Source organism: Schistocerca serialis, chromosome 6 (genome assembly GCF_023864345.2).
Source record: "Schistocerca serialis cubense isolate TAMUIC-IGC-003099 chromosome 6, iqSchSeri2.2, whole genome shotgun sequence".
Lineage (NCBI taxonomy): Eukaryota > Metazoa > Arthropoda > Insecta > Orthoptera > Acrididae > Schistocerca > Schistocerca serialis.
The window spans coordinates 369037199-369057075 of record NC_064643.1 but is presented as its reverse complement, the minus strand read 5'-3'; the positions used below and the strand labels follow the sequence as shown (position 1 = coordinate 369057075).

Sequence of the window (19877 nt, the reverse complement as noted above, 5' to 3'; positions counted from 1 at the left end):
CTAATATCAGATCTTAGTTTTATTATTATAATGTGAGTCATATCTGGTGACAGCTTTCTAGTTTATCACGCTTCCTTCTGGGCGATTGTCGGGCTTGGCTGTGAAATAGCTAATTACTTTAGTGCATCTTACATGTTTAAAGAAGAAACATTTACCATCAGGAATACTCCAGGCTTGTCAGTACGACGTATATGTTTCGATGTAGTGGCACTCTCGACTACATGACCTAACAGCTGTTGTAAAACACAATAAAGGAAATGCTTTGTTGCTTAGCTATTAAATCTTTATGAGGCTTACTGTTCGTAGATGATATTTTGAATCTGAGATTGAATCTCCTGAAAACTATCAAATACTACGTGATACTCTATCTGTTATTTACTGCTTTTGACAGTTCAAACACTTGGCTACACAAATCTGTTTAATTCTAAAGATCGCGCTAACAAAAGGTATAGTTCATGGCGGTGTTACAATAACGCACAGTTTACACGCAATAGGCTGTACTCTGTACACTTAAAGACTAACATTCCATCTTGAGGGCTGAAAAAGAAATTGCTTAACCTAATATTTCATATATATATATATATATATATATATTCATAAAAGTGTACAGGGAAGGTGGCAATCTGCTACTTCCTTCCGTATCTCCTTTCACCAATAACGGCATTCCTCAATGCCAACAGCCAACTTGGACTGCTTACACCTATGACTAACTTAAAACTAACTGAGAATCTATCCTCTCAAATGGAATGTGCTTTCTTTTTCGTACGCCATAATAAATCAAATCTTCAATTACCTCCATAGTTTTTCGCCAAAGTGTGAGTACTCGTATTGGTGTGTTTGAATACCGAAGTGTTTCGCAGGTTAAACCTTAGACTAATGTTCCTTTGCTCGTTACTTTGCCTCGTTATACTTCTTGAGATCCTGGTGGTGATACAATCCTTTAATTCTGCCAGATGCTGGATCCGCCATTAGATAACATCCTGTATGTGGTTTTCTAATTACTACAAATGGTCCGTCGTACAATAGCCTCCATTTCCGATTTCTTTTCAACAACTTCGATGGCTTAAAATGTGTCCGTAAAAGCACCTTTTCATTAATATCATATGTAAGGGCCTTAGATACTTTCTTGTCATAAGACTTCTTGCGTAGATTCGCCTGTACAGCTAAGGATACCAATGCTTGCCTAAGTTTTGCATCTAAATCTAATTCTGGTTCTACAATTTTAGGTATGGGATCTAACCATTCATTTCTTTCCCGATGACTCGTCATTAGTTCCGCAGGTGTAAATCCAGTTGAGAAGTGTGGAAGATTGTTGACAATCTGCTCGAATGAAGATACAAAGTCAATCCAACGGGTTTGTCTATTAGGTATGTAGGTTCGAATGAATCTATTGAACTCTTTGAAGATACGTTCGGTGGGATTAGATTGCGGTCTGAAACGAGATATAAGTATTTGTTTGATGCCATGTCTGGCAAGAAAATTGCGCCATTGTCTGCCAGTGAAATTCGATGCATTATCTGATAGAATGGCCTCCGGCTTGCCAAATCGAGGAAAATAGTCTTGTTCGATTCGACGGATGATCGGAAGTACACTGGATGATTTCACTGCATAAAGTCTCACATGTTTTGTGAAAAGATCCAACAATGCGACTAGGTATTTCACCCCTCCCCTCCCTTGCGGCATAGGGCCGGCGAGATCAAGGGCCAGAACTTGATTTGGTCTCTCAGTAATAATTGGATTCAGAGGAATTAGGTTCGAATGGTTGAAGGGTTTTGCCTTCTGGCAGATAAGACATGTACTTAACAACTTATGGATTCGATGGTGCAAGTTTGGTACATAGCAATAGGCAGAAATCTTTCGTTTGCATTTTTCAGGTCCATAATGACCCCAGGAAAGATGTGTGTACCAGATAAGGTGTTCAACGTATGCGTGTGGTATACACACACACCATCTACCAGAGAGGAGAGAAGTTCGATGGAATAAAACATCGTTGTGTAGTTTATAAAATTTGGACAAGTGGTGATCGGGTTTTGTTAGAAGAAGTTGTTTGATCTTACGCCATTTGGGATCTGTTTCTTGGAGTATGCGCATCTGCTTGCAGAGCTGAAGGAAATACTTTCTATGTAGTGGGTCTTTCATTAGAAGAATTCGGTAGTTAGACATCTGCTCGATAAGTTCACTGGACTCGGGAAGTCCTTGCGGCATGCGTGACAAAGCATCCGCGATAATGTTGTTTTTACCCTTGATGTATACTATTTCGAAATCATACTCTTGCAAGAAGAGACTCCATCGTGTAAGACGAGGATGAAGAAGTTTACACGAGAGCAAGAAACTAAGAGCTTGGTGATCAGAAAAGACCTTAATTTTCCGACCATGGATGTAGTAATTGAACCTTTTAAAGGACCATACAACGGCCAGAGCCTCCAACTCTGTCACCGAGTATGACCTCTCACATTCTGTGAGAACCCTACTTGCAAAGCTGATAACTCTTATCTCTTCTTTTCCATCAATTACTTCTATTTGAAACAAACAAGAACCAAGCCCCTGAAATGAAGCATCTGACGAAATACAGAATTCTTTATCCATGTCTGGATGGAACAAAATATTGCTGTTAAGAAGTGCTTGTTTAATGCGATCAAAATCTGTCTGACACTCTGGCGTCCAATGCCAGTGAGTGTTTTTCTTTAGAAGATCATGCAATGCTTGACTGTTCATCGACTGGTCCGAAATAAACTTTCTGAAAAAGGAAGTCATTCCGAGGAAGCCTTTCAACTGGCGTTTAGAAGAGGGCACAGGAAAGTTTTTAATAGCTGCTAGTTTGTCTGGATCTGGGGTAATTCCCTGTGATGATACAAGATGTCCTAAAAATTTAATCTCGCTTTTACCAAATTTAGACTTATGTAGATTAGCTGTGACTCCATAGTCAACAAACCTCTGGAAAACTTTGCTTATTATGTCTAAATGTTCTTCCCAAGATTTCGTAGCAATCAGTAAGTCATCAACATACACTGTTACTCGATCCAACAGTTCAGGTCCTAATACATGATCAAGTGCAGCTATGAATACGCCTGAACTCACATTCAAACCAAATGGAACTACTTTGAATTGGTATGATCTACCTGCAAATATAAACGCTGTATATTTTCGAGACTGTGATGTCATCTTGACCTGCCAGTAGCTCGATCTCAAGTCTACGGATGTGAGGAATTTTACTCCATGAAACCTTTGTAATTGTTCATCCATAGCCTCAGGTCGAGTTCTTACTGGAATAATTATTTTATTTATGTTTCTTGCATCCAAAACTATACGTACACTACCATCCTGCTTCAAAACTGGCAATAACGGACTACTGTAAGGTGAGTCTGACGGTTCAATGATCTCCCACTTAAGCATTTTACGTATTTCATTTTTCACAGCCTCGCGCCTTGCATACGGGACAGAGTACGTTGTCTTGCAAAAAGTAGAATGGGGAGCGACCTTCATGTCATATTCGTAGTCACGTATTACTCCAGGTTTCGAAGAAAAGACATGAAGATACCTCATAAGTAAGTGCAGTAAATCTTGCCTTTGTATGTAATCAAGTTCACTTGATTCGCTTACTTTATTCAAAATCTCTTCTCTAGTCGGAAGTCCGTCATCAGTATCAAAATCCGTCCAACTGTTACCCTGTCTTGTCATGTGTGCTTGGTTCAAAAACATTCGCTGTACCAGTCTCCGTACCTTAACTTTGTGCTCAGTGTTGACTCTTTTGACCTTGCCGCGCAACAATTGCAGCGTTACCTCCTGTTCACCTACTCGGATTGTACAGATACCCTTTTCTATATCAATCACTGCCTTATTCTTCCTCAGGAACTCCATTCCTAATAAGCATGACACTGACAAATTCTTAACTACTAGAAATACACACATGAAAGAAGTAGAATTAATCCTTATCGGTACCTGAGCTTGCAAATTGACTCGCTGTGATAAAGATCCTACCGCTCCTGTTACTGAACAACCTTGTACTGGTAACGTTAAAATTTTCATCCCTGCAGAAACTTTCTTAAACATACATAGTGATAAAGCATTTACATTTGCACCAGTATCAATAATAGCATCTATTGGCGTATTGGCTATGTAAATTTTAGTCATTGCTTGTACTTCGTCTTCCCATACGTCATTCAAGTCTGTCTCAATATTTTCCTGCAACAAATCGTCTCTCAAGTCAGTGTCACGATCATAACGTATTACGTTAAGTCGTTCAAGGTCGAGTTTGCCCCCATTATGTCCCGCAGCATCCCCAAGGAGGCGAAAAGGTGCTGCCTTTAGTTTTCCGCTTTCTTGTGATGCGACTGATTTGATTCTTCTGTCACATCACTTGACCATTCTCGCTGGTTTTTTACCCATTGTGTTTGTTGATTTGTATCAAACCCTTGTTGGTAATGCACTTGATTACCAGGCTGAAAAATCGGTACATTACTTGCCTGCGTAAAATATACCGGTGGATTGTATTGTTTTCTTGGTTTATTGTTATTGTATCTAAAGTCCTGTTGTGGTGCCGTGTACTGTTGTTGTCGCATGAATGGTTGTTGCTGAGGCGTGTATTGCTGTTGTTGCTGGTGTTGTGGCTGCCCATAGGGTTGTGGTGGAGGTAGCTGACCTCCGCAATTTTGATTGTTGCAACGTTTACCCTTGTATTTGTTCCCATTCTCGTAGAAGTTACTACCGTTATTGTTTGATTGGTATGGGGCATTCCCGTAATACTGTTGTTGCGTGTTGTATATTGGATTGTACCGTTGGTTGCCGTAATGCTTGTTTTTGTGTTTACCATTACGGTAACCATTGTTTCGGCCTCTATTGCGGTTATTGTACTGTTTGTTTCCGTATTGTGTTTCGTGTGAACCATTTCCATTACTACCGTTTCCATTCGAATACGTGCCTGCGTTGTTGTTCTTACGGTTAGCATTCGCACGCGCGTCTTCGTGTATAAGATCGAGCGAATCAAGGACGGATAAAAATGCGTCCTGATCTTCCTCTGACACGTTCACTAATTTCTCGCGTATGGAAATGGGTAGTTTTGACTTAAGGATCATAATAACATCTTTTGTTGTTATGGGAGTGTCCCAATATTGTATCTTTCTCAAGTACTTCTCAAAGTACCGGCGAAGTCCGCCACTGTTCGAATGGAAAGGTTCGGCGTTATAGACCTCTTCGCGTAGGCGTTGCTGAACACCTGCGCTCCAAAATTTGCTTAAAAAGTTTTTCTCAAACTCGCTAAATGTTTTGCACTTATCAACCATCTCGGTTCCCCATATAGCACTTTCTCCTTGTATGTATCCGGTAATGAATTGTATTCTCTGTTTGTCATTCCAGGCAGCTGGAAAGACTCCTGAAAAGTTCTTTAGGAAAACGACTGGATGAATATTTCGCTTTTCCGGTTGGAATGGTTGAAAAACTCTAGTGTTTCAATACACTCTCCTCTTTCATGAGGGTTGTGAGTGTCAATTGTTCAGTGTTGTTGTTGTGTGAATCGTTAAATTCATTTTTCAGTCGCGGAATGTACTGTGGTGTGTTGTGTTGTTGTGTTGTCTGGTATTGATGTTCATCTGGCTCAGAAGGTAGTGAGTGTTTCCCGTCACTCTGGTTATCATACTGTAGTGTTTGAATTTGCTGTTTCAGGTCGGATATCTCATCTGTTACTTGCTTCCGCTATTCCGGCAAATCCCGGGTAAACACTCGTCTAATTTGGCCTAGTTCAGTACAAACAGTGTCTCCTGAACTGCCGGGTGCAGATAATATGTCTAAGGTTGCGGATTTAACAACATCTTTCAAGTCACGTGTAACCTTCTCCTCAACTAGCTTCTCTTGTACATCAATCCATTCTTTGTAATGTTCGGTAAGTGCTTTAGTGTGCGAAGCAACACTACTGTTAACTCTTTCGTCAATAGTTCGGTCCGAAATGTCATTCGCCATTGCACTTACTTTTGATTCTACAGTGGCTACCGCTGTCGCTAACTCGTCTACCTGTCGTGCAACTGTTTTATACGCAAGTTTTACCGAATCGGTTTCTTTGCGACACGCTTCGATTTGAGTTGTGAGATTCTGACCGATGTTCTCAATTTTGTTATTCAGAGTGCTTATCTGGGTTGTCAAAGTGGTTACTTGCTCGGTGACGTCACCCTTAACCGAATCTATCTGTGCCGTGACGTCACCCTTAACCGAATCTATCTGTGCCGTGACGTCACCCTTAACCGACTCTATCTGTGTTGTCATATCCGTTTTCAGCTCTGATAAAAACTTGTCTCTGTCTTTCTCACGTTGTTCGCGATCACGTTCGCGCTGTTCCCTCTCCTGTCTGTCTAATATCAATTCCTGTAACATTTTGACAATGTCAACTGATACCGTTATCGGGGAGGTGGGTGTTTCCTGCTGAGTGTCGTCCACGTTAGCTACCTCTTGTCTGTCGTCTGTCCTGGCCGTCGTTCCGCGTGAGCGGAGTCGGTAATGTTTGTTAACAGTGCCGTCGCTTTCGTCTGCAGAGTTCGCGCTCGATTGTCCGTCCGCCATAATGAAATTCAACTATTGCCAACTTAAAATGGGTACTGCCAACTGAAATTCTGATTGTCAATTATTCTTGCCGCGCAAGTTAAAGTCGCGGCGCGTTCGTCAAATGTCTAATGTTACGTGGGTAATAACTGACACACGTCTGTAGCAAAAAGACAAGATGGAGTCAACGCCGTTGAAACAATTGATTGCCAACGCTGTTACACAGAAAAGACTGAAATGGCATCCATCTTGAACTTACACGAGAATACTAACTACAGTATAAAACAAATAGGCCAAGCAAAAGGTCACAGAAAATGTTCAAATATTTACGTAGAAAAAAAAAATGGTTTTTTACGTTAAGCTACAGAAAGGATAGAGTGAGGTCGAATTTGAAGGTCAATGAGCTACTCTTTAGACAGAACTATGGCAAACGAAAATTTGGTACTCACTCGGCGTTGTCTTCAAAACTGCAAATCTGCGTCTTATTAAATCCCAAGATATTTGTGTAAATACCGCGTCCTTCAAGATTGCGTATATTTATTGCTCATCCATAATTTTATGCAGCAGTGGGTTCCAAAGAGCGATACATGAAATAAGACAATCATATATTAGTACCGTGACACATTCAATATTTTAGTCAAGTCCCTGTTCGGGCGCCAGATCTGGTATGATTTTTTTTTTTTCTTAGTAATTTAATTGAAAGCTTTGTTGCTTTGGTAAAAATAAAATTGGTTCTTTTTGTCGTGACAGAATAAATTACTATTAATCACACCAGATTTGTCGGAGAACAGCAGCAACATGTGTAATTGATCCAGCTTTAAGAAACTCTATTACCTTTTAGCGGAAAATTCGTGCGGTACTCTCCGACGTTAGAAAAGTCGTAGTGTTCCGTTCGGAGCAGGAGGCGGCTGTCTTTTCTCCTTCGCGATATCGAAAATTACTAAAGAAAATGAACAGAAATTTTTTTTCGGAGGAAGATCGCGCGGAGAAAACAGACGGAAGTTACATGAAAGAAACCTAAGGGACCAACTGATTGGATTTGTACGAACATATAAACGGAACTGAAAGAACTTGGAATAAATACTATAGCGATGTCGTCACGACAGCCTCCTGTTCTGACAGAACACACGCTGGATCATAAGCTGCATAAATCTTTTAAACAGGAAGGATTATCATAAGTATAATTAATGAAAATAAGGTTGAGAGATTTTCTTTGAAATTAAATAAACTTCAAGGCTTCAAGTATTATAATATGAAACGGAAACTTACATTAACATGGCCACCCATTGTGGCGGTGGAGCGAATTTTTCACGATATACATTCTCGCTTGTTTGTGGCTACATATATTTTTAATCACTTAAACTCTTAACTTTACAATAAAAATGATTATATCAGATGGAGCACAATACTTTTGCGTCCGACTCGCAACACATTCACAGAAGAGCTAGACAGCGACGCGGCTCCCTGCAGAAGTAAAAACTGGCAATTGTTATTTTGAAACATAGGTGCATCGGTTTTTTTTTTTTTTTTTTTTACTGATCGATAGCAGCGTATAACAGTTTATAGCTATCGTGATATTCTGCGCTTTTCAGGAGCGCGGCAAAGATATCTGGTTACAACATTCATTGGTATATGTTAGAAGTTCGCACATACTGACGCAAATACAGAAAAAAAAAACTTTTACATGTTAAAAATCGCAGTGATAAAGGCTGTAATGTCACATCCGCCACTAAATCTCAGGAGCCAATACTGACGTCACAGGGCAGTACCTCCAGCTGCATAAGTACTGTTCTTACTATTAGTTGGTAACCTACGTAAATGAGGTGTGTTAAGGGTTCCCAATAGACTAGCTATACTAAGGGCGGAAGAAGTTGACCGCAAGCCCCAAAGTACTGATTATTAAAAGTTCGCAACATTTAGAACACTTCATGTCAAGTGTTCACTGCTTTGTAGCACTGCCACCTTAGCGATCCCAAAGTTGTGATGCTGTAATTGCATTATGAAGTATTGCTGTGTTGTCCATGTGAACAGATGAGTAATGGATTACTAACAGTAACTACATTTATATTTAAATGCATTATACAACATGAGACAGGGGCACAACTGGTTACTAAATGTTTTGTATACAGAGGGTTGAAATTAACAGTACAGTCAGTCTGCAAAAAATCAGCAGAGTCCTCTAACTGCAGAGGTATCAAGAATGAAGTCTCACATAGTTCAGTCATGGGTCCCTTATTGCTCTTAATATATATTAATGGCTTACCACTGTATTCGTGAAGATCCAAAGCTAGTTCTTATTGCTTATGATAGAACTCACACACAACAAACAAGAATCAGCTGAGGATATCGTAAATAATTTCTTTCAGAAATTTATTAAGTGGTTCTCTGCAAATGGACTCTAATTAAATTTTGATAAAACACAGTATATACAATTCTGTACAGTAAATTGCACAACACCATTGATAAACATAGACTTTCAACAGAAGTCTGTTGCGAAGGCAGAATATTCAAAATTTCTGGGCATGTGTGTGTAGGTGAGAAATTGAATTGGAAGAAACACATTGATGATGTGCTGAAACAATTATATTCAGTTACTTATGCTATTAGTGCTATTACAAATTTTGGTGATAAACATATCAGTAAATTAACCTACTGTGCCTATCTTCATTCACTGCTTTCATATGGCATCATATTTTGGGGTGATTATCATGACGAGAAAAAGTATTCATTGCATAAAAGAATGTAATCAGAATAATGGTTGGAGCCCACCCAATATCACCTTTCAGACATTATTTAAGGAACTCTGCATATTTACTTACAAAATTTGTTATTAATAACCCATACCAATTCAAAAATAATAGTGAAGTGAATAGCTACAACCACTAGAAGAAAGGATGATCTTCACTATTCTGGGTTAAATATGACTTTGGCACAGAAAAGGGTGAGTTATTCTGTGACGAAAATCTTTTGTCATTTGCCAAATAGCATTAGAAGTCTGACCAATCATCATTTAAAAACAAATCAAAAGAATTTCTGAATGACAACTCCTTCTACTCAACATGTGAATTTTTTAATAGGAAGTAATAGCTGTAAAAAGAAAAGTAATTATATGGTGTACACAAAACTTATGTTAAACTGGCATATTCCACATCATTACAAAACATCACATTCATGATCTATGGAACAAGTATTAATGTAATTCGATGTAACTGAATGTAGCTTTCCTTCTTCTCACTGCACTTTATTATGATACCTTAACTTAATTTCTCACTGCTTGCCAGAAATGTGTGCCACTTTTGAAGATGAGCAACTGTATAATGCACAATCATGAATCCATGTTTCTACAATGTCAAAATTTATACATAGTAGCTTCTTGATACTAGTCACACATGCCCACCAGTTGTGAATACTGAAAGACCCACAATAAAGCATGCCCCTGTTGCACCCTCTAACCTCACAGTTGCTGCCTACTTAGCCCTCTGTCCTAGAGGTAATTGACCAACTATACTTGGTTCATAGCCAAATTCACCAGCTTCCATTAAAATTGAGTACTAATCACATTTTAAAATGTTGCTGGTCTCAGTAAATATTTTTGTTCATTACTGAGCAGGAAAACTACTTTCTCAAGCAGCTCTTCACATTAGTTAATGTTCATGGATTTGGCTGTTAGTTGCTATATGCATATTACTATAAAATACAGCTAAGAATCATGGGCAGTAGTTTGATGACTATTGCCCTAAGTTTTAGTTGAATTGGCAGTCTTTAGATTTATGTGATATGTTGTGTAGCCAAAATTTAGTGGATTCCTGTTAGTATTCATGAGGATTAATTCACACTTTTCATTTTTTAGAGTCAGTTTCCACTTTTTGCACCATACAGTTATCTTGTCTAAATCATTTTGGAATTGGTTTTGATCATCTGATGACTGTAAAAGATGGTACATGGCGGCAGCAGCAGCAGCAGCAGCAGCACCTGCAATCAATCTAGGAAGGCTGTTTAGATTGTCTCATAAATCATTCATGTATATCAGGATAGTAGAGGACCTATATCACTTCCTTCAGGAATGCTAGATATTACTTGTGTCTTACTTGATGACTTTCCATCAGTTACTATGAACTGTGATCTTTTTGAAAGGAAATCATCACTCCAGTCACACAACTGAGACCATAGTCTGTGGGCATGGAATTTCATTAGAAGTCTGTTGTGAAGAACAGTTTCGAATGTCTTCTGGAAATCTAAAAATATAGGATCAGCTTGACATTCCCTGTTGATAGAACTCATTACTTAGTGAGAATAAAGAGCTAGTTGTATTTCAAAAGAACAATATTTTCTGAAACTGTCTTGTCCATGTGTCAATAAATTGTTTTCTTCAAGGCAGTTCATAATATTTGAACAGCTTGTGTGTTCCAAATTCTTGTTGAAAGTAGAAGTCAGTGATAAGGGTCTGTAATTCATTGGATCTCTCATATTTCCTTTCTTGAGTGTTGCTGTGACATGTGCAACTCAATTTTACACATACAGATCTTTCGTTGAGCTAGCAGTTCTATGTGATTGCTAAGTAAGGAGCTATTGTATCAGAATATTCTGAAAGGGACCTAACTTGTATAGAATCTGGTCCAGAGGTCTTGCCTTTATTAAGTGATTTAAGCTGCGATGCTACACTGAAGACTTCTAAGTTAGCAGCAGTTCTTGATCAAATTTTAGAAATTTACTTTGTCTTCTTTGGTGGATGAATTTTGGAAAATGAAGTTTAATGACTCTGCTTTAATGACATTGTCCTCAGTAACAGCACTATAATATTTGCTCAGTGGAGGTATTGATTGCATCTTGACACGGGTGTACTTTACATATGACCAGGATCTATTAGGATTTCCTGCTAGGTTTTGAGACAAAGTTTCATTGTGAAAACTATTAAAAGCATCTCACGTTGAAGATAACACTAAATTTTGAGCTGCTACTGTCGACCTTATTTATTTTTGTGTATTATGGTTTAAAATCAATCGATATGAGTACTGTCATGAATCTACTGTATTGTATACACAATAGTAAATTTTATGAAAAATCCATTAGTATCCTAAAATAGTAGCTTGTTCCATATTCTAGCATCTGTAACGCCATTGTGATCAGCAGAAATTGCAATATTATGAAATAAGAATAAAATACATTGTTATTACTTACAGTTTTGATGCTAGGTAACAGTCTGCAGCATTTCTGCATACAATTGTGATATTTGTTCATTAATTTAACTTTGCACTACAGCATGCAATGAGACTTCTCCTTTTCTTCGTGTAAAAGAAATATATTAGATGAAATATCATCTGTGACATGTATTAAAATTTATTTGTGCAAATGTAGTTCTCTTGAGGGAAAGCAGGAGTCAATAAAAGTTTGTGATTAATTCATTAAACTTCGTAGATGCATTGAATCAGATTGTTACCCACCAGCCACAGCAAGTATTTGACATGGTTCATTTGTTACTGTAGGCATTATTTATATGTGCTCTCTCAGTGGTTAGCAAGGGTGCCCATATCTGGAGGCAAGGGGGAGACAGCCCTCCCCCTCCTCCCAGCTCTCCCAGAAAAGGAAAAAATATAATGTAGTCAGGTGTTTTTCTTTCAAGAAATGATTTAAAAGTCAGTGTTATGCAGGTTTTAACAGGATCATAACTGGTGCTTTTTGTGGCTAAGTCACCATTCATCTTCTGGAATATTAAAAATACTCCATACCTCCAGGTCTTGACCCCAACTGCCCCTAAAAACTAACATATGGGTGTGCTTTCTGGTTAGTAGATGACACTGAATTCTAGAAAATTCAATAGTTAAAGTTAATTTTTTTATACATAACATTCATTTTATTGTGTATAGTCAATTTACATATTCAGAATATTTTATATTTCAGGTGTGTTGCCTACTGCAGTAAACGGTAACAATCTGTCAATCACAACAGCAAATGGGCAACAGCTGTCAGTTGATGAACTGTGTGCATTCCTGAGTAATTTACTTGCTGTAAAATCTGATGAGAGTGGTTATGAAAGTGATTCAACGCGAGCTGGTTCAGATTCTCCTCGAGGTTCCATAAAGTCTGCTGCATCAGATTTTCCTTCAATGATTAATGGAAATCATATACAAGCAATATTTGGTAGTGTACAACCTAGGCAGCCATTGCAACATCAGCGATCAAATGCATCGTCTTTAGCCGAACAAGATGATGAGACTAAAACTACAAAGTCTATGAACTGTGATGATGATGCTGCTATTCCAGATGATGTTTTTGAAGAAGAAGAGGAACGTTGTGATAATGTTAATATAGTTGAAAATGGGACAGATGAGAAGTTGTCATTCTCTCGACAGAGAAATGCTCGGATTAATATGGGAATTCGCCGAGGTGACGTGAAGACACTCGGTGGCCGTAAGACTGGAAGTGTTGTTGGTGGTAATGTAAATGACACTGAACAACAGTCACTCCTCTGTGACCGATGCAAACCACAAAAACAGCAACAACCAATGCAGAATTCCCAACACACACAAGAAAGAGAATTTAAGTGTATTCGATTCGCCAAGGATGATTCTGGTGAGCTAGGAGTTTACATTGAGAAGAAAGATCCTAGTGCGAGGTCAACATGTTACATAATTTCCCATATTGAACCAGGAGGACCCATTGACAGGTACATTACAGAATACTGCTGATTAGCCTTACAAGCAATTACCCTCACTGCAGAATTAGAATATGGAATAAAACTCTCAAAATAATTGTAATTCTTTATGAAAATACATCCTTGTATGTACAAATGTCTTCAATGTATCCGACAAATATGGTTTCATCTCTGTGTCATCATCAAAACTAAACATTTAGAAATAACGCAAAATTACTATTAAATATGAACTGTACTAAAATATTAATAAGTGCAATCTAATACCCAGTATCTTACTATGCTTTACTCCTTCTCATGCGTCACACCCTAAAACTGAGATATATATGTTCATAAAAGGTACATGAGCAGGCTACATTTAAATGTGTGAGAAATCAAATGTAAAAAATTATTTATGTTTAAAAATTTATAAGATAAACATTATTTTCCACATTACAAAAATATAAACAACAGTAATTTAATGTATCAGAATGGGGATAAATAATCTGATAAAATGAAATGAACATAGTATTTAATTACAGTAACTAAGAAAAACATAAAATAAAAAAGAACACAGAAACCAGGTGTAAGTAAAAACATTACAGTTAAAGGTACAGAATCTTACCAGAAAACGACCATAGAATGAGAAAGGTAAAGTTAAATGGCAACAAGTTCGGTACAGCCGGCAGCACTGGTCAATATTTTGTAAGTATTTATATTTAATAGTAATTTTATATTTTCATCTTGTGTATGTTTTAGTTGTGGTAATGACATATTAGAATGCGAAACCATTTAACTGCAGTAAATCTGCCAAATGCAGTAAAGATATTTGAGAATGAAAATGAGTATTTCAGTGGATCACATGCTCCTGCTTGCCAATGTAAAATTTCATTAAACATTGTGAAAATTTTGCTTTACATTAAAATTTACACACAAATCATTTTTTCCTACAGCTATGATTTTTATGTAGAAAATATAATGTTGATGTCCTTAAGTAGGAATATTTTAAATTATTTATTCCACTTAATTAACTTTCATGACTAGTAATACTAGACAATGTAGTTGAAACATTAAGCAATATGAATAACCTATATTTCTGCTTTCAGGGATGGAAGATTTCAAATTGGTGATGAACTTGTAAAAGTCAATGGTCGTAGGCTCCGTGGTCTCACACTGGTAGAAGCTCGTGCCACATTAAAGAATACGCCAAAAGATGTAGATATAGTTGTAGCACGTAAAGTTTCTCCTGGATCTGAATGTGTATCTAGTCCTGCAGAACCACCCACAGCTGAGGTGCCCAAATCAGAATCAAGAGTTCCTCTCTCCTCAGCACAGCAGTTAACTGGAATGAAAAAGTTCTCACAGCATTTCGATGCTAATCCACGCCCAAGAAGACCTACCGCAGGAGCTCCACAAGGTTCTACTGACAGTAGGAGGACTATAGGGGGTTCTGCTGTTAGTGGTGGCAACAGCAGTGGTGGTGGTGGTACATTGCCACGAAGACCAAAATCACTTTCCATGCAACTCTTCACTGTCACATTTCAGAAAGGTCCTGGGAAGAAATCTCTGGGATTCAGTGTGGTTGGTGGACAAGATTCTCCGAAAGGTAGCATGGGAATATTTGTGAAGACTGTGTTCTTGACTGGACAAGCTGCAGAAGAGGGCACTCTAAGAGAAGGTTAGAATTACCATTTATTACTTCTTGGCCTAAGATTGAGAAATGAATAATAAAACATCACTTAGATAAAACTGCTTCATAGTTTGTCTACTGCTGCTTATAATTCATCTTGTTCCATATACAGTGTTCCACTGAAGCACTAAAATTGATCAGTACACCATTATCAGCTGCCATCAAACTCCTAAATAGCAAGTTTCTTTCTGTGTCTTATCACAGATACATAAAATTATTGGAAATTTCCCTGGTTTCTAGATTGTGTTACCCTGTAAAACGTCAGAGCAATGTTTTGACCACTACTATAAGTGAGCATTCGTCAGGGTATGTAATACTGCTGGACAGTCCAACTTAATTCTTATACAGGATGAGTCAGGAGGAAAGATACATGTTTTGAGGGGTGATAACATTGTGATTCTGAACAAAAACTCATAGGCACATATGTCCTGCTCTTAAAAGTTTCCAAGAAAACTAACGAAAATAACAGGGAACAGGACAAATGCAGGTGATAGTAAATGAAACACTGTGATCTAATGTTTTGTTAGCCGGCCACTGTGGCCGAGCGGTTCTAGTCTGGAAACACGTGACCACTACGGTCGCAGGTTCTAATCCTGCCTCGGGCATGGATGTGTGTGATGTCCTTAGGTTAGTTAGGTTTAAGTAGTTCTAAGTTCTAGGGGACTGATGACCTCAGGAGTTAAGTCCCATAGTGCTCAGAGCCATAATGTTTTGTTTGATAGTGGAAATTTCTTCAAAAACTGGAAAATATAGGATGGAATAATGACAGTATAATGAAAAGGATAGTTAGCATAGTTTCTACTCACCATATAGGTAAGATGCTTAGCTGCAGATAGGAACACCAAAAAGACTGTCAAACGAAGCGCTCTCTCTCTCTCTCTCTCTCTCTCTCTCTCTCTCTCTCTCTCTCTCTCTCTCTCTCTCTCTCTGTCTGTCTGGCCGTTCTTCACTCTAACCCCTGTAATCCATTAAAATGAGCATAAACAGGAATCATCATATAATGCATAATGCTGCTCGTGTGGTGTCTGGTGGTAGTTATGATGCGTCAGTGCATTATGTGCCTTTAGCAAAAGGGCTTATGGCTGTGCATGTTGGGGTAGCATTGTGAATGCAGTCCAACCATATGTTGTTTTCTGCTGGCAGTAGACAAAATGATAGAATCTGACAATCATCACTGAGGTTTACATTGGCAGGTCACTTGAGTATTTTAAGTGCTTCTTCTCTCTTCCTTTTGAAGGCAAATGACTTGTCTACCTAGAACATGAATTCATTCACAATGTTTCTGTTAGCACTGTATGTGACACTAGTGTTCTTTTAGCAATGTTCTGAACAGAGACCATGTCTGTCCAGTGGCAATTAATCCACACATGCAACTCCCAATGTGTGCACTGTGTCAGCAGCATAATTGGTGGACCCAACAAACCTCTACTTTTGTTGTTGTTCTGATAAACTGGTTTATTGCCTACCAGATGGAGTATTTTCTCCACTTGGTCAATGACTACATATGTGTTACAAGAACATTGGATGGTTGTTTTTACCGATTGTCCTATATTGTATCCACACAACTTCCGCTTGACTGACTGACTGACGGATTGATGTGGACCATGCACTCAAGTGTATCTTCTAGTGACCTGTACACTTCTGTGTTAAGAATTAGCAGCACTCTCTTCTTTTCTACTTCTCGGGGAAATACTATGTTTCATTGCTGCATATTGAGATACTGGTGGAATCTGAGAGTTGGGTTTCCAAAAAGGCCAAATAATGAATGCATCATCAACACAGAACATTTTGGTTTTATCCGTACAAAATGAAGTGCCACTTTGCCAGACGTTTCCATGAAGAGGTGTAATGTGAATGGTGAAGATGGGAATCTCAATCCTGTGTCATCAGTCTGAGTATAATAACTAGTCTATCCTAGCAAAATTAGAAACCGGCCAGGGTCCATCAAAGATGCGCTAGACACAGGGCCAATTCAAGGTACTAATGACACTTTGGTTGTTAAGTTGATAGAGGCACTAGATGTGCCGAAGTGAAAGATATCCACATGGAGGAATTTGAGGTCAGTTGCAGCCGTATATTAGCTGATTTTGAGGGGAATGGATTCCCTATTAAAACATGACTAATAGAACATGAGTCACATACAGCTCACACAGAATTATAAACACATTATGACAGAACACCAGATTGTGTTGCTCCAGTAGTATGAAAGATTGTCACAATGCACAGAAGTCCTGATTAATCAAAATCTGGCCTATGTTCAGTGTTATTTTCTTCTGATTGTTTTCACTGTTTTCAAATCGGAGACTATTTCTGTGAATACATTTGATATGCTGGCAGTTTTGAGCAATTTCCTTGAAGTACCAGTGCTCCAACTACCTGCCCTCATTAAAAGCAAGAGAGATTGCACATTTCGTCTCATTTCTGTGTGCTCAATTTCACACATTACTGCTTAGCAAATTGCAGAATCTGCAATAATTTGCTCCTTGCAGAGAAAAATGATAAAGATGTGGAAATGAATGACACCTTTTCCAAAGATCATTTATTTATGAATATAAATGTTTCCTTTCTGTTCATAATTACCTGCAACTTGCCTTGTAATATTACTTTTTCATATATTTAATATGGTAAAGAACATACCATAATTATTTTAAAAATAGTGTTGTTACTTAACCGAATACATCCTAGAAAATGGAATGAGGCAACTTATGCACGATTCTGTACTATGACAGATATGGAAACTTTATTGTTTAGACATTGTGATTAAAAATATTGTCTTTAAAAAGGAACACCAGTGTGTTATATTTCACCGTAGCTCATCTGAACTTAAGGCATTCTTCAGTAGTGTGATGAGATACTTATCATTTTTATTTTTTGATTTTCAGGAGATGAAATTCTTGCTGTAAATGGAAACCCACTGCAGGGCTTGACACATGCAGAAGCTATTAACGTGTTCAAAAACATCAAGTCTGGAGAGGTGGTATTGCATGTTGGTCGCAGGGATCCTCAACAACGCAGGTATGAGATATTTATTGCGCCTAACTACTTGTTTGTCTGGTCAGATTTTGTTTCATTTCTTTGTATCATACCTTTGCAAAATATAGGTAAAATAAGCTTGCAACAAGAACAAAGACGAAATTTCTTTGCATCCCAAAGAAAAATTGTTTTCTGTGATAGGAAGTACAAACAAATAAAAATAGTGACAAAAATGAAATTAGGTTCCCAGATAATAATTTTGGGCAAAATAATTACACATTAAAATCATTGTCCACAAAATTTAGTCATTAATGGCACAGTAACAGCAAATATTACACTTGGTATGAACAGTAAATTAAATAGGCATTAAATTTACCACTCTGACTTATTTTAGTTGAAAAAAAAAGCCACAAAATAAATTATAAAAATAATTTCGCTACTAAGAAGTTGTAATTCTTCTGGCTATGATAATGCTTATAGCAGAGCAATATGATCTTGCACTTACAACATCCCACAAAAATTTTAAATTCATGAAAGATTTAAAAAATGTTTTTGACAATAACTGATCTTCAAAGTATATTACAAAAGTTAGAGCTCTTTGCAGTAAAACACTGCTTTTCTTAGATTCTGCCCATTGTTATAGGGGAAACAGTGATTTTGCTTTGTTGCATCGCATTTTCTAATGGATTCATTATATGTGTAGGAATATGCGGATAACACTGTAATTACTGAAATGGCATACACACAACTCCAGATTCATTTTCACTGTATTAACAAATTCCATACAACTGCACTGATCTTGACAGAGTAAACCATTAGAACAAAGCACTTACCTTCTTTATTCCAAAAAACTGTCTAATTATCATTCTCTACAAAGACGGAATCGCTCTGTACTGCCTGCATACCTCTCTGCAGAACTTGGTTCAGAAAACTTCACACAAAGACAAATCGGTATGGTTTATGCCACATTAAGCTACATAGCACAACAACAATATATTTACTAAACTTCATTACTCAAACAATTTTCCATTTCATAACAGAGCTCTCACATGGTATAATGTTCTGAATTGAAATAAATTCTTTGTCATTAAAACAATTGAAGTTGTGCCAAGTTTTCATCTGGAATTAAATCAAATAGTGTCCTTCAAACAGTGACTGTTCTAATTTTCTAATTATGAGTACTTACTAATTAATCTACAGAGTTTATCACTAACATATTTGTGATGATTTTGTGTGCTGAGGATTCCGTTGTATGTAAAACCTCTGATGTGAATAAAGAATTATTTCTGACCCCAGGAATTATTGACAACAGGACATCTCTTGAATGTTCTAAGGAAAGTAAATCTACATTGTAAAAAAATGAATTTGTGGAAGAAAATTATGTCTACACAATTCCAAAGTAAAGATAACGTTCATAACCAAGTGAAAATATAAATATTATATATAAAAACAAAGATGAGGTGACTTACCGAACAAAAGCGCTGGCAGGTCGATAGACACACAAACAAACACAAACATACACACAAAATTCAAGCTTTCGCAACAAACTGTTGCCTCATCAGGAAAGAGGGAAGGAGAGGGGAAGACGAAAGGAAGTGGGTTTTAAAGGAGAGGGTAAGGAGTCATTCCAATCCCGGGAGCGGAAAGACTTACCTTAGGGGGAAAAAAGGACAGGTATACACTCGCACACACGCACATATCCATCCACACATACAGACACAAGCTTGTGTCTGTATGTGTGGATGGATATGTGCGTGTGTGCGAGTGTATACCTGTCCTTTTTTCCCCCTAAGGTAAGTCTTTCCGCTCCCGGGATTGGAATGACTCCTTACCCTCTCCTTTAAAACCCACTTCCTTTCGTCTTCCCCTCTCCTTCCCTCTTTCCTGATGAGGCAACAGTTTGTTGCGAAAGCTTGAATTTTGTGTGTATGTTTGTGTGTCTATCGACCTGCCAGCGCTTTTGTTCGGTAAGTCACCTCATCTTTGTTTTTATATATAATTTTTCCCACGTGGAATGTTTCCTTCCATTATATTGAAAATATAAATAGACAGATTGACAGT

At 37.8% G+C, this 19877-nt stretch overlaps 1 protein-coding gene across 2 annotated transcripts in view; it reads left to right on the top strand.

Annotated features, from left to right (window-relative positions):
* The window catches only part of LOC126484324 (uncharacterized), a 506434-nt gene that overhangs the window by 477002 nt on the left and 9555 nt on the right, over nt 1–19877 (top strand). For both annotated transcript variants that reach the window (XM_050107766.1, XM_050107765.1), the window contains exons 6-8: nt 12424–13189; nt 14260–14831; nt 17726–17858. In XM_050107766.1, coding sequence (XP_049963723.1) covers nt 12424–13189; nt 14260–14831; nt 17726–17858 — 1471 coding nt within the window. The remainder of the gene's footprint in view (nt 1–12423; nt 13190–14259; nt 14832–17725; nt 17859–19877) is intronic.